At 41.6% G+C, this 15145-nt stretch overlaps 2 protein-coding genes across 3 annotated transcripts in view; both read left to right on the forward strand.

Annotated features, from left to right (window-relative positions):
• Positions 1–10493, forward strand: part of hipk2 (homeodomain interacting protein kinase 2) — a 65769-nt gene extending 55276 nt beyond the window's left edge. Inside the window, 11 exon segments of the mRNA XM_030731809.1 lie at positions 364–452; positions 454–587; positions 1146–1243; positions 1245–1271; positions 4018–4148; positions 5101–5283; positions 5440–5765; positions 5985–5988; positions 6285–6529; positions 6641–6801; positions 7025–10493. Coding sequence (XP_030587669.1) covers positions 364–452; positions 454–587; positions 1146–1243; positions 1245–1271; positions 4018–4148; positions 5101–5283; positions 5440–5765; positions 5985–5988; positions 6285–6529; positions 6641–6801; positions 7025–7489 — 1863 coding nt within the window. The 3' untranslated portion in view covers positions 7490–10493.
• A 4346-nt stretch (positions 10494–14839) lies between these two features.
• LOC115781857 (UPF0606 protein KIAA1549) overlaps positions 14840–15145 on the forward strand; it is a 39978-nt gene continuing 39672 nt past the window's right edge. For both annotated transcript variants that reach the window (XM_030731754.1, XM_030731753.1), the window contains exon 1: positions 14840–15013. The gene's annotated coding sequence lies outside the window, so the exon portion shown is untranslated. The remainder of the gene's footprint in view (positions 15014–15145) is intronic.

The raw sequence follows: 15145 nt of genomic DNA on the forward strand, positions 1-15145 counted from the left end.
TTTGCTCTGGTGGCATTTTGTTCATTGATGGTTGATTATTCTTAGAATTGATTTGCATCTCTGCTCACATTCTTTTTTCCTTCTAATTAATCAAATCAACAGACTGCCATATTTTAAGGCATGTTTAAATCATACACCCAATTTTCTTATTCTTTCATCTGCGGCTCACTATCTGTCTTCTTTGAACTGGTAGTTGTGTTGCATTTTAATGTCTGTGTTATTTGTTAGAATACTGATATCTTTTCATTTTCATTGTTCCTGCTATTTAGCCTTTCCATCCTTGGATCTCCTCTTTTCTTCCCTGTCATTCCCATTAGCACCTCCACTTTCATGATTTTTATTTTGGTCCCATCATTCCTTTAGGCCACCAACCTGGCTCCCTCTTCCACCAACAATGCCACCCTTTCCTTTTCAAGTCCTGATGTCTCCATACTAACTACCAATCTACACTCTACAGCCCTCCGCTGCCTCCATGGCAGCCGTGGCCCAGAGGAGCATGCCCCTGCAGCCTGGGGCTCCTCAGCTCTGTGCTGCCCGGCCTGACCCCTTCCAGCAGGCGCTCATAGTCTGCCCACCTGGATTCCAAGGTAAGGAGGTCTTACCAGTCAGTGTGTGTTAGCATAAATTTATAGAGTCAGATTTTTGGTCGTCTGTATAGCCGTGCACACCTGCATTAAAGCAGGTGGTATGAGGATGAAACACAGTTAAGCAGCATGTATCTGTCGCCATGCATACTGTGACAGTTTTAAATCTGTCTCTGCGCAAACAGTCCTGTTTTGCTTGTTGTTTGTCTTTTTATTTTGCAGCACCCAACAGGGCCGTGTCAGTCACAGCATACAAACTGTGATTCATTGATGACTTGAGGCAATAATCATTTGATTAAATTTAATATGGCTATTGTTATTCTTTTTCCATGACTGCTTGCATTTGTTTTGTTTTTCTGAGTGTGGTTGTTACATCAAATGAATGGACATAGTCTGTAAGTCAGACACACTCTGAACCATCTTGCATATATGTGACATTTGAGCTTTTTCAATTTATTTTACAATACTGTAGCAACATTGTTTGTAGGTGACAGATTTGGCGGGGTGCTGCTTTTCTTTATTTGTTGACATCCTTCATGGATATGCTTTATTTATTCACAGGGCTGCAGGCATCCCCTTCCAAGCACACCAGTTACTACTCCGTGCGGATGGAGAATGCTGTTCCCATAGTGACGCAGGCCCCTGGTGCCCAGCCTCTGGCAGATTCAACCTGGCCTCCTTACACAGGTAGGAATATTCAAGTATCACAGAAAATGAACTAACAGAGTTTGAATCCTAACAGTGAGAGTGCCTGTCAGGAACATTTATGAACTTTGAACTGTTCACATTCAAACAAAGCCCTCTGCATTTCTTTTTTAATAAGCCTTCACTAAGAATAGTATCTATCGATGGAGGATGGAAATCACTTGATGTTCTTGGCCCTGCCCCTGCTGGCAGCTGTTTTTCCTGAGTGCATTCAAGCAAGCTTTCCTGTGCATTGCTCTCTCTCTCTCTCTCTCTCTCTCTCTCTTGCTTCCTCTCTTCGATCTCTCCTCTCTTCATCTGCCCCTGCTCTCCTGGAGGCTGAGGCTGCCATGGTCTGTTGCACTCAAAGGCAGGAGTTTTCACACAGAGAAGGCCTTTACCTGGAGCCTCCACTGTGGGGCTAGAGCTTTAGTTGCTAATATGTAGTTGTTGCAAGTAACAGAATAACTGTGCACAGACACACACACACACACACACACACACACACACACACAGACTGTAGACCACTTCCATTGCCACGCCACCTCTTTCCCTATGGAAATTCCATGAAGGCTTAAATATCCCTGAGAATCCAGGGAGTTTGAAGCACTCCCTTATCTCCAGTTAATCATGCAATAGGCAGGAAAGCAAGCAGCAAAGCTGTGTGTATGTGTGTGCACATGTCTGTGTTTTCTATGTGGGTTAATCTGTCAGATACCAAATGTGATTAGCTCCACGGCTGCTTCCAGTCAGGCGCTCCAAATTACAGGCCTCAGAGGATCCTCGGAGGTCAGGGTAAGCTCGGATCAGGCTCTGCGTGACCAGAGGACTCAGAGCATTGTAAGAATCGATATCATGGATATGATAAATTATAACAATGGCATAAAAAATTTGATTTATGTGACTGAATGTGAGTTCCATGTATCACGTGTGGATTGCGCATTGCAGCCGTGTTTTGCAGGTGTTCATTGTATCCTCTGTCTGCACACATGTTAAACAAAGACAGGCAATAGTTAACAAAAGCAGATGTTTTATATAGGCCAGCAAACAGCACACCTAATAACTGGGTGTATGGTGTGTGTTTTTCTCTGTGTTTATTCCTTTACTGTGGGCGGTCTCCCTGAGTCGTCGTTTCCATCTTGCTTGCGTTGTCCCCCTACCCGTGACTTTATCCACCTACTTTTTACCGTCATCCACGCACCCTTTGTCTACCTTGTACCCTTGCAAGTGTAGCCCCCATGCACCTATGTGTGCAGAGAGAGAGAGCAGAGTGAAGGAGGCTCCAAGCAGGGAGGCCGGAAAACCAACGGGTCCTTTATCTGGAGCAGGAATGCAGAAAATGTGGAAACAATTGGGGAGTAAGGGCTGGGGCTTTGAAAGCCCCGAGGTGACAAAGGGTTTTCACCCAGGGAGTGTAGGTCGAGGTGGGAGGCGTTTGGGCCACTGATAGTGATGGTAGGCCTTGAGTTGAAAGAAAATGGTCTCTTAACTGGGTTAGCATTTCAGGGCAGACAGTCTGGTTGCACAACACAGACACCTAGTGAGAGAGGGATGTAGAGTGCCAGGAATGGAGATAGAGAAAGGAGGAGGAGCAGGAGATGGATGGATGTATTAGAGCCTCTTAATGGCATGTTGATAAAAGAGCTTGGATGTGGTCTTAGATGTAAAGACCATCTCCAGCTTCAGAATGTTCCATTAGAGATGTCAGTCATCAGTACACAGACAAGGCAGCTCGGCTAGCCTGCAGATGCCCCCCTACAGCACTGGTCTTTACAACCTGCCTCAGACGAAAACAATTCAACTGCAACCACACTTTAGAGCAGAGCAGCTATTTTGTGTTAGAACATGACAGGAACAGACAGATCAAAGTAAGTGTTGATTAGAAAATAAAGGGTAAAATAGAGTTAAAAGATAAAGGTAAAAATACAGTTGCCATATGCACAGATTAGCTGCTTTGCATTTTGAATTGTGCCTCTCGCTTTCTTTCTCTGTTCTCTGTCTTTCCCTATTTAAATGCGTGTGTGCTGCAGCACATACTGATGCCGTTGTAAATAGATGTGCAAATGGTATTAAAGGAACAATTCATTAGCCCTGACATTAAAGTGCTAATCAATAGAACTGCATTAAACTATTAGGGTTACACACACAGCAACACACAAACGTGTTCAGGCATGCAGGCACACATACTCATCTTGGCACATCTTGGAGCATATCTTGCCTGATAGTCCTCTTGTTCTGCATGAGAAATGCAAAGTAGTCTCTTTCAGAGCAGCTTGAATAGATTCTAAGTCTTTAATTAGAACATAGGTTAATTTTACTCAAGTCAAAGACAGAATCACGCTAACACCATGCAGACATAAGCACACATGCACACTTACTCTGTCATACACAGGCACAAAAACAAAGGAGCTGCTGTACATCCTGGTCTTATCTCTTTTGTCAATGGATGTCTCCTTGAGGCTAGTGGAGTTCATATTAAATATGCCTAGTAGCTAGTTTAAACCGTCTGTTACGCACTTTTGAGAAGATACTGTCATTTATCCCAGCACCCTCAAACTACTCAGCCAAGATCAATGACTCTTCTTTGTTCATGAATTTAAAATGTTGTGTGATGACATAAAAGATGACATAAAAAAGATCATCTCGGGCAACCTTGCAGCCCTGTGACACGTGGCAGCTTTCTTTGTCTCCTTTTTCTGACCTTTAAATCTTTATTTACCCTCCAACTCCTTTTTTTCTCCTTTTTCAGCAGGCCTGGCCGAGCGGCACCCAGCAGATCCTGCTGCCTCCAGCCTGGCAGCAGCTCACCCACACCTCAGTCCAACACGCCACTGTCATCCCTGACTCCATGAGCAGCACGCAGACCCTTGCTAACTGGAGGTAAAGAGCAATGTCTTATTTTTTTATTCTTGCTTTTACTTCTATTGCTTTGATTTTGCAGGGCAGTGAATATTGTGGCCAACACCTTATGAACCCACGCTTTTCTCAATTATTCTGTTGGATTAAAATATGTAATAGGCTGACTTAGAACACTTTAAAATCAAAGCATTCATTACCATTGTCTGTAGCTCAATTTAGATATATTGACATCAAGAACCAGAAATCATTTATGGCTTAAATCAGTCTAAATATGCTATGAAAATATGGAATGGGATGAGACTAATTCATAAAGGAGCCTGTACTTGTGTGACAATGTGTCCTTTATCTTCAGTTTTCTAAGAGCAGATTTACCTCAGGGAGATGGCGTATGTGTACACGTAGAGACATCATATCGAGTATAGCCTGTCACTGTGATGAATTGATAAATAGATGGATAGATGGAAGAAGGCAACACGAGGGAGATAAGGGGGATGCAGGTTATAAGGTGTCTGTGTGGAGGGCTGCTGCAGCCATGTATGCTCAGATTCATTCTAAGCTGTCCATCTGTGACAAAGACAAACCCCCTCCCTGTCCTCGCCCCTCCCTTCCTGTCCAGTGGCAGCTCTGTTGTCCTCAGAGAGACGATTGGGAAAGTGTCGCAACTTCCTCTGCAGAGCTATCGCTCCACAGCTGCTGGTGTCAGCTCCTCTGCCCTCCCTCCTTGCTCTCTCTCTCTCTCACACAGTTATCCCCGCTCCTCCTTTCGGTTTCTTTAGAAAAGTTTGCTGCTGCCACCCGGCTGGCTTCAGTGGAAGTGCTTATCCAGTCTTTTCTTATTACCTACCATGTCAGATGTGGCTGACCTGATGTATCACTTTTGTTTTTCAGTATTTCATACATTGCTAGTTTATCCCAACTGAAGATTTCTTATTGCTTTAAAATTGTGGTAACATAAAATTGTGTTATATTACAGGAATTCACACCCTCATGGCAGCCATTATAATCCCATCATGCAGCAGCCAGCCTTGTTGGCTGGCCACGTCACTCTCCCATCCAACCAGACACTCAATGTGGGAGTGGCACATGTTATGAGGCAGCCCACAACCAATAACAACTCCTCTTCCAAAAAGAACAAACAGCACCAGATGTCTGGCAGGTATCTAAACTCTGAGGTCACCTTAGATCTCTGTAAATCATACTGGCAACTAGAGATTGTTGTGAAAGGTCACATCTCTTTTAATTTTGAGGTGCAGCATTTGTGTATGTTGCCCTCTGTAACCACTCACACACTCATCTCTGTCCTTTCATTAAGGAATATGTCAGCCAATGAGGTGTCATCCTCTCAAGTGGTGCTGTCTCCGCAGCGCTCAAAGCGGGTGAAGGAGAATACGCCCCCACGTTGCGCTGTGCTACAGAACGGCTCGACCTCCACCTGTCCGCCCACGCAAGGGTGTGGGGGTGGTGGGTGGGGGGCTAGTGAAACAGAGCAGGCTTCCAGCACCACTCGAGACCATCAGCACCAGCACAACGTCCCCAGACAGACGATCATCATCCCTGACACACCCAGCCCTGCAGTCAGCATCATCACCATCAGCAGCGACACAGATGAGGAAGATGACCACAAACAAACAAAGGTCAGTGCTGTTTAGCGCACTTACAGGGTAGAATTTGTCATGTTACTGTGTAATCGTTACTGATGGAAGGAATTTGTGGGCTTGTTGCAATATAAAGTTCCCTAATAAACACATCACAAAGAGCTGTAGTCTTAGATCAGCCAAGATAAAGACAACAAAGAGTCTTCAAAAACATGGAATGCATCTGTTAGCTGGATGGAGACGTGTTTCCTGGCATTTCTAGCAAAGTTAAGAAGCCAACTTTCTATCATGTTAACCAGTGCTAATCTCTTGGGTATATTTTGTGATGGTTTGTGATGCATTTGACAACACCTTAATGATGTGATATGCTATACAGTAAAACTAAGGAACAGAAGAAATCAGAAGGGAAATAATCTACCTTGCAAACCAATTTAAATGTACTTTTTGATTTGAGAAGTGCACTTAGATTTGGAGTTTTATTTGCATACAAACCCAATTAACATTAGATTGTAGTAATAGTTAATAGCATTACCAGTAACTGCTTCCCCTCTTTTTTCTCCAGCTCATCTTCTAAGCAGAGAAAGAATGTCATCAGTTGTGTGACGGTCCATGATTCACCAGAGTCCTATTGCTCCAGCAACAACAGTCCTTATACTGTTGAGTCAAGACCCCCCAACAACAATAGCTATGACACAAAGACCACCATCTTGGACAACTACAACAATGGAAACCCCCGTACCATCATCATCCCCCCTCTCAAAACCCAGAACAGTGAAGTCCTGAATGAGTGTGAGCGCCTGATGCCAGGTAAATGACAGGTTTCTTTCAAAAACACAGCCTCAAGCATTAGTTAACATATATTATGTGCTTAGAGCTACTGCTTTTCTATTCAGCAAATCTGTATCCTTTCCTGTGCAGATGCAATGAACCATCAAAATTCAACTTACAAGTTCAAATCCTCCAATGGCGTGGCACCTGGCAATAATCACATAGTAGGGGGCGTAACTGGAGGTGGGTCCTACCGGCAGCAGCGCTCAGGGCCACACCCCCTCCAGCAGCAGCCTCTCAATCTCAGCCAGGTATGGTGAGAGGGTTCAGCTATTTGGGAACTTAATAGATGTATCTTCTTACTAAGAGTTAAATAAGATTAATATCACTTGCACCTTTTATAGGATGTATAGCCTTCACTTCTTTCTGATTAGCTTAGCTTGGTATAACTTGAGGGCAAAGTCTAGTTTGGCTTGCGAAAAGTAATAAAATCAACTACTGACACCACTAAACCTCTATCATATCCTCATTCAGGCCCAGCAGCACATGGTAGCCGAACGTAATGGAGTACACCGGCGCCAGCAGGCCTACATCACCCCTAACATTGCTGCTCAAGCCCCATACTCCTTCCATCACAACAGCCCCTCTCACACAGGCAACGTTCACCCACATCTGGCTGCCACACACCTCCCTAGTCAGCCCCATCTCTACACCTACACAGCCCCTGCTGCTCTGGGCTCTACCAGCACCGTGGCTCACCTGGTGGCGTCACAGAGCTCGGCACGCCATGCAGTCCAGCACGGAAGCTACCCCCCAAGCATCGTCCACCAGGTTCCAGTTAGCATGGGGCACCGTGTGCTGCCCTCGCCCACCCTGCACCACAGCCAATACCAGGCCCAGTTCGCCCACCAGGCCTACATCAGCGCCTCACCCGCCTCCACTGTCTACACTGGATACCCGCTGAGCCCCACCAAGGTGAACCAGTACCCTTACCTCTAGAGAAGACACTGACTGACACTGGAGAGCCTGACCCAGCGCTGCTGCTCCTTTCCTCAGCCCCAGCCCACCTTGAGCCCCGTCAACATCCTAAACATCTTCTCCTCGACCTCAGACATAAGCAGAGACAGAGGAACTTGCAATCCTCCTGAAACTGTCATGTGTAACTTGAAGATATTACGACAGAGAGCAAAAGAAAAAAATAAGATTCACAGCCTTGCTAGAAGGAAAAGTTTAGATTTAAATTTCAGAGGGGTACAGTTCAAGAATTTTTCTTTTTCATTTTTTTCTCTTAAAAGGGCCAGTTTTTGCTTTTATTTGCCTATTCTTCGCTTTACTTTAATAAGAAAAATAATGTCTCATTAGTTTTACAGGGAAGTATGGAGCAGGCCTTTTGGGACAGAGGATGTTTTCTGGTTTGTTTGTTTGTTTGTTTTTTCCTTTTTATTACCCCTCTAACATTTGGGAAGTGACTGTCGAACAGGAGTTACTGACTGGAGAAATCCAGAGAAATCTGGGAAGAGGTGGAATACGGAAACCTGCTGCTCTTCAAAGAAAAAAAAATATTGATGGCCTTGAACTGTCTCAGTATTTCCAAATCATTCATGGTGTGGGGGGAGAATAGAAAGGCAACTCCTCCTACGCCACCTCCTCCAGCAGAGGAGGCTTCTGGAAATATAACCAAGAGAAGACAACAAACTTTTTAGTGTATTTATAGATATTTTTCCTTTCCGTTTCACCTTTATGATGATACTTCAGTTTTAGCTAGGTGTCTTAGCTGGGCCCCGTTCTTAGAATGTAGCAGTCTGCACCTGTTTTTTTTTGTTTGTTTGTTTGTTTTTTAAAAGAAGTTTTTTCCCTGGATACCAATAGATTTATTTGTTCCTCTTTTTTTTTTTTTCAATGTGATTGCACAAAGTGGTTATAATAACATAGGCATGTGCAACGTGATTGTCTGTGTGTGCTACTGTCAGCCATGCGTGTGTAGTCCACCTCCTCAAAACCCTCTTCAGTCTTTAGGTTTTGACCATTGTTTCCTCGTAGTGCCTTACAGATATAATGACACAGTTTACTTGGCTTGGATCCTGAAAGCCGCAAGAGACTATAGCGATACTTAGAGACACACGTTTCCCTGGTTTGACATCCTAATCGGGGCAGTTGTAGCTCTCTTCCAGGTGTAGGCTCAGCCCTTGCTGTTTCTTGTCCTTAATGACAGCATACCATAGATGACGAAGATTAATGTCAGAGCTTTTATCATGCTGAGCTTTTATATTATGCGTGCATGAGATAACATGCCTGGGGTACTTACCAAAGTCGTAGATAAATTCTTGCTACATTTGCTTTGGATATTAATGTAAATGTGAAAATGTACAGTATAGCTGTAGCTGTAAACCTCTATCACAGTGGCACCCGAAATGTGGCTTTAGTTAGGATTATGTTTATTTCCTTTTAATCACACAAGGGAATTGTGTGTCGTGATCAGAGGGCAACAATATTAGCTCAGTTTTCATGTACAAGGAATGAGTTACAGTATAATGTTTGAGACTCAGCAGAGGTAAATTCTTTTTTAAGGTTAAAAGCTAGTCCGAGCGAAGGGCCTGACAGAAAGTGATTGCCATGAGGGTGATTCTGTAAGGCTTTAGATAGCCTGGCTGCAGCACAGAGACAGCGTGTTGAGGGTTGTTGAGAGAGGTACGTTGGAGGCATGAGTTAAGGGGCTGATTGAAAGCGTAGGGTCAGTTTAGGAAGGGACTGTGTAGGGCAGGGGTGAAACTCTCTATTTTAAATGAGACTAAAATGGTAGCAAGTTGGCAAAGAGCAGGTTGATAGTAAACACTGAGCCCAAGAGGTTGGTGGAGCCACGGTGGGCACTGCCGTACCTGAATGCACACATAAAATTCGGACGTAAATCCTTTTAGTTGTTTTCAGTCGTTCCTGTTGTTGTTTGTTTCTGCAGCGAAGATAATTGGAAGTGAATTCATTGAGGTTTGGGTAGCATCTCGTTGAGCAGAACAGAAGGGAAACGTCACAGCGTACACCTGGAAGGGCACATTGTGGATGGTTTGTCGTCGCTGTCCATTTGTCTTCGAACCAGGTTCACCACAGACACCGCCATGCCAGCCAGACGGGATACCCAAACACTTAGAGAACCAATAGGGCTGTTGCTTTGTGTGTTTGCTGCTTGATTTTAATAGATTTCAATTTCTTGTAGCTAATAATGAAATTAATCTCCATTGTCCGCTTGAACGTGGGCACATCAGAACTGCTGGTGATTTAGTGAAAGCCTTTCCCTCTCCTTCATGGTATGCCATAGTACTTGCATTTGAAGTGATTTTTTTTTTTTTTAAAACATTATCTTGAACTTTTTGACATGGCTGTAGTACATGTGTTTATTTTTAGAGATTGTTGCAATAATTCTTGTTGATGTTTTACCAGAGCGTGTGTGTTTTTATTATATGTCAGGCTCATTTCTATTTTGTAACCTGGGGGTTGATGTACAGTAATATTTAGTATTTTGTTGAGGTGGTTGCACCTGTGTAAAGTGTTGCAACACTGCTGAAGATAGTAAGTGTTGAGTTGACGATAATCTACTGGGGCCCTTATGGATACATGCTTGGCTCGAGGATGCCACACCCAGGTTTGAAATCCAGCAGGCCCCTGATGGGCCCCAGAGTGGTCGTTTATCCCGGTACTTTCCTCAAAAACTCTCCGCTCCCCATCAGCTCCAGCATGCAAGCCTTGGGTCCAGGCACTTAAAGATGTGATTACATAGTATGTTGCTGGTTACATCATTTGTGTCTGTTCTGTTGTTGTCTTTTTATGTTATATTATTTTATCTACTTAATTTCCTCTGGGTCATTGGGGCCTTAGCACACACACACATAAGGGAAGTGATTTTCCATTGAAATCTTTTAGCTCCTCTGTTATGAGACAAACTACTGAAACATTCCACTGTTTTGAGGGAATTTGGCATTACCCACGCTACACTGCTGTCCTGACACCCCCCCCCCCCCCCCCCCCAAACTCTTTTCAGGATGGGGCTAATGTTGTCACACTCTGACTTTGTTGCTTGTCCCACCAAAGACTTTTACAGATCGATCATGTACAGCACAGCACAGTACAAGCAATCCTACGCAGCATTGCAGACAGGCAATAACTTCTGGTCTCATCTTTAAATGCTTTACAAGTGCTTTTGAGGACATGCTGTTTCACCACCATGAAATGTATATGTGTATATGACATACAAATGCACAGGGAGGATTTGGCATACTTCTTGCAAACAGCACAGTTATTTGTTTTTGGACATTTAACCATTAGAAGAGCTGCGATGTGTCTGAAAGCTTTTTTTTATGTTTTACTTTTATTATTCCTCATATTTGGCCCCTGTTTAGATTAAATCAATAATTATCTAAAATGATCAAAACTTTCTTCAATTTTAAAAAAAAAAAAAAACACACAACTTTTTTTTTCTGTTGTTGATGTTGTAGCTTTATTAGTGTTGTAAGAAAATTAATTTGATAAAAAAAAACAAACAAAAAAACTTGCCATTGAGTAGAGTGGGCTGTTAAAATGGAATAATCAAAAATGTACCAAGTATATACCTTTAAAACCGTGGTCACCTGCACAAAATGAATGTAATATGTGACCTGTGATATCTGAAATGGCTTTAGATCTTTCTCAGTGGGTGACCATTAGTTTAATTTCTACACTGTTTGTGGCCATGCATGATGCAATAATTATACATTTGATCTCCAGCAAAATCCCACATGAGATTAATAATGTAAAATTTCCAGGATCATGATTAGGGGATATTGAATAATCACTATTTTCTCATGTCAAACATTCAGTTAAGAGAAACCCTGCATTTGAAACATTGTGGAAAATAACTTGATGTGTATGATACATTTGTCTGTCATTCTGTTTTACTTAACCAATGTTTTGTGTTTTATATGAAAAAAGGGGGAATAAGAAATATGAGCATTAATGTAGATCGAGTGACCTTACAATTACCAAAATGTGCTTAAGTAGAGTATAAAAATGTTTTTTGTTGCTGTGGTGAGTGTAGCCTTCCCAGCAAGCAACTTTATTCTTAAGTACTGCCTTCCAAATAACCAATAATACCTCCAAAGCTTTAAGGTGACATTTAAATTAGAGAAAACATAAGGCAGCATCTCTCTCTCGCTCTCTCTTTATGAAGCCTGGCATTCTCCTGAGATACATTCAAACTTCCACACTTTTGCTCATGCATACTCCTCGTCCCGGAGCTTTGGAAACACTGAGAAACATTCCTGAGAGCGCGGCACACACAGTGCTACATTAGTCTTCTTCGAACAAACTCCTCTAAGTTGGCTTGAAGTGAACAGGCAACCCGCAACATCAAATCACACACTTGTACATCATTTGGCAAAGTCACAGCTGCTTCCCAAAGTACAAAGGAGTTTTAAGGACAGGTGTTAGGTGGATAAATCATGTGCTGATGAACTATTCTGTCACCAGGAAATTCATAATCTAGTTACACAAGCATTCTTGAAGCCCTTTTGTACGTTTTTTTTTTTTTTTTTTAATATATATTTGTTAAGGGGATCTGCTCCTTTTGCTGGCTATTCCTTGGGGGAATTCAGGGTAAGGTGGTCAAGGTTTGATGCCATTATTTTATTGATACTGGTGTCAAGTTATTGAAACTTTTAACTTCAAGATCCAAAACTGATACAAAGGTGATTTCTTACCATATTCAGTTCATATTAATTTGTACAAAACCAGGATTTGGATTGATTTATACCAGCTGATTACCCCAGTTTGTAATGTTATAAGATATTGGGGTCTTAATTTAAAAAACTTAAAAGGTAGGGTTGTTTTCTCTATTTTTCTAATAAATGGATAAATTGGTAGACCAAAGCTACTAATTTCAAAGATAGATTTTCTTGTTTGTCTTAATCTTGGGATCATCTAAATGTCAGAAGCCCTTGTTGGGATCCTCAATATAATAACAATAAATTAGTGTAGCTGAAGTTATAGTAGTTATAAATAGCTACTTGCACAATATCATTAAAGAAAGCGATAATTCAGTTTGCTAACATTTTCTAAAGACCTAAGAGTGCATCAAACCCTGACCCCCTTTTGTGTCCATTGCTGTATGGTTTCTCAATGATGTAAAATCTCATTCTTTGTCGATAAAGCTAATGTGTGCTGCAGTATTTCCTAGTATACTTCTCTTGTTTATTGTCTTTTCTTATTTACTTTTGTTTATTGGGGTGTGATGTCTCATTATTTCAATCTGTTGATGTAGCGTTCTATATGTATACCCTGTTCCTTAGCCTAATATTAAGTATGTTATGAGAATGGATATTTTACTGGCTTTATAGAATGTTTAAATAAATATAATAATGACAATAAGAAAAAGGATTAATTAAACCTCCTAACAAGTTGAGTACTTGCTACTAAGCGCTTGTGTTACCATTATGATGTTGTGTGCTTCTCTTAATCATTTTCGTTGTAGAAAAATTGAGTGAATTTATATTAGGCTTCGAAAAAACTAATGATAGCATTGTAAATTTTACAGGAGGATTTTAACAGACAAACAGCTTCGTCAAATAGAAGAATATAGTTATTTTAATTGTCCTCTTTACTAACTGTAGGGTGAGAAGGGGCTCGCGTTGTGGTGAACTATGTTATAGCTTGTTATTCACTGTTACTTTTGATCATTTTTTCGGTCTCCGAGGTGAATCGAGTTATTAATGAGAATTTGTATGCTCACATATGCATATTGTATATGTGTAGAAATGTAATCACACTTTGTCTTGGATTTACATTAAACTGTTAAGTCACAGCATCGGTCTCCTGTTGTCTGCTTTGGAGTATATGTGTGAGCATAATTTAGGATTATTGTGTGCACCTAGCATATCTCATCTAAAACCTCAATTAATTTGAGACCAGTCAGATGGCACTGCATGAAATTAATAATGTCTAAAAGCTTTAGACAGCAGGCCCATTGTGTATTATAATTTTAGAACATTTACAGAACATGCACAGGTCTCTGAGAAACATTTATGCCATGCAAGGCATTCAGGATTGGGAACCCACTTTGCAAACTTGGATAAAAGATTTTTATTGCAAATTGCAAAATGGTTGAAGCAGAGCCTATTTTATACTGTGGCTGTTATAATGTACTGCATAAACTCATCATAAAGTTACAAATATTTGAATGTTTAATATTTACCTTTTCATCAAGCTTATAGTTAGGGCTCGATCAGGTAAACCTGAACCATCCCTTAGTTATGCTACAACAGGCATTTCTTTTTCATTCACCTCTTACAACTCTGCATTTAATCACTAGTTATTATTAATCTCTGGCTCTCTTCCACAGCATGTCTTTTGTCCCGTCTCCCTTCCCTCACCCCCAACCAGTCACAGCAGATGACTGGCCCTCAATGAACCTGCTTCTGAGGTGTTTTTCCTTCCCACTGTTGCCAAGTCCTTGCTCATAAGGGGTCATTTCGATTGCTTAGTTTTCACTGTAATTATTGTATGGTTTTTACTTTACAATATAAAGCACCTTGAGGCGACCGTTTGCTGTGATTTGATGCTATATAAATAGAATTGAATTGAACTGAATGTGCACACAAACTACAGCTGTTATACAAATATATTAGTATAAAATGAAGGCTATGGTATTCTCTGAAAATAGTGGAGATTGTTTTAACATCACTAACATTGATACCATCCTATCACCAGGTGGCGGTGTTCACCATGATGTTCACTTAAGAGAACCTTGCACTGACGTGATCAGATATGCTAATCATCTCTACTTACTTGCAACCACAAAAACCTGCTACAGGCAACTTTAACAGGCTGCACCACTGGGCCTTATCTTGGCTAGTGGAATATTTTTTATTTTTATATTAATTATTTATTTGTATATTCATGTAGAGCACTGACTTGTTTCGTGTGTTAAATGTATTAAACAGCAACAGAAACAACCACATTATTGTTTCATACCATAGCCTTAGAAGTCTATAAGGCTATAAATTTATATTGAACTGTAAAGTGACCGGCATATAGGATATTAGAATATATTAACTTCAGCGGCGGAAGATCAACTCCATACAGCGAATAAAAATATAGTGGATATACCTTGCATTAAGTGCATCAATGCATGAGGTAACGTTGCCGTGGAAGCCGCAGACGCCTCATGACTAGACCAACCTAATATTTAAAAGGCCACCCTGACAGAAAAGAGCTTGAACCAATGGGAGCACGTCTCGATAAATTAGAACCTAATCAGATCTGTCAGAGGGCGGGGCTAACCCAATCCTCAGGACAAGAGAAGGTAACTGTTACCAAAAGAGTGTCAGATGAAAGCCAGTCACCAGATCGTGCACAGCACGTATACACTGAAATAACTTCAAACGCACGCAGGTGGCTACGGGGACGTTAATGACAAAGCTACATGCAGCATTTTATTTCATCCAAGGATATCCTCTCCTTACGCTCACAAAGGAACTGATAGAGTTGGAGCTTTCTTTCTTGGTAAGTCTGTGCGCAGCTATGAGCTGGCTTACAGGAATGGCAGGGGGGGAATTGAGGAGGAAAAATCGCTTTATCTGTGCACTGAACGGAAGCTTTGGGGAATATCATCAAATTATTTTGGCTAGGCAGCAT

Source organism: Archocentrus centrarchus, chromosome 6 (assembly GCF_007364275.1).
Source record: "Archocentrus centrarchus isolate MPI-CPG fArcCen1 chromosome 6, fArcCen1, whole genome shotgun sequence".
In the NCBI taxonomy this organism is placed as follows: domain Eukaryota; kingdom Metazoa; phylum Chordata; class Actinopteri; order Cichliformes; family Cichlidae; genus Archocentrus; species Archocentrus centrarchus.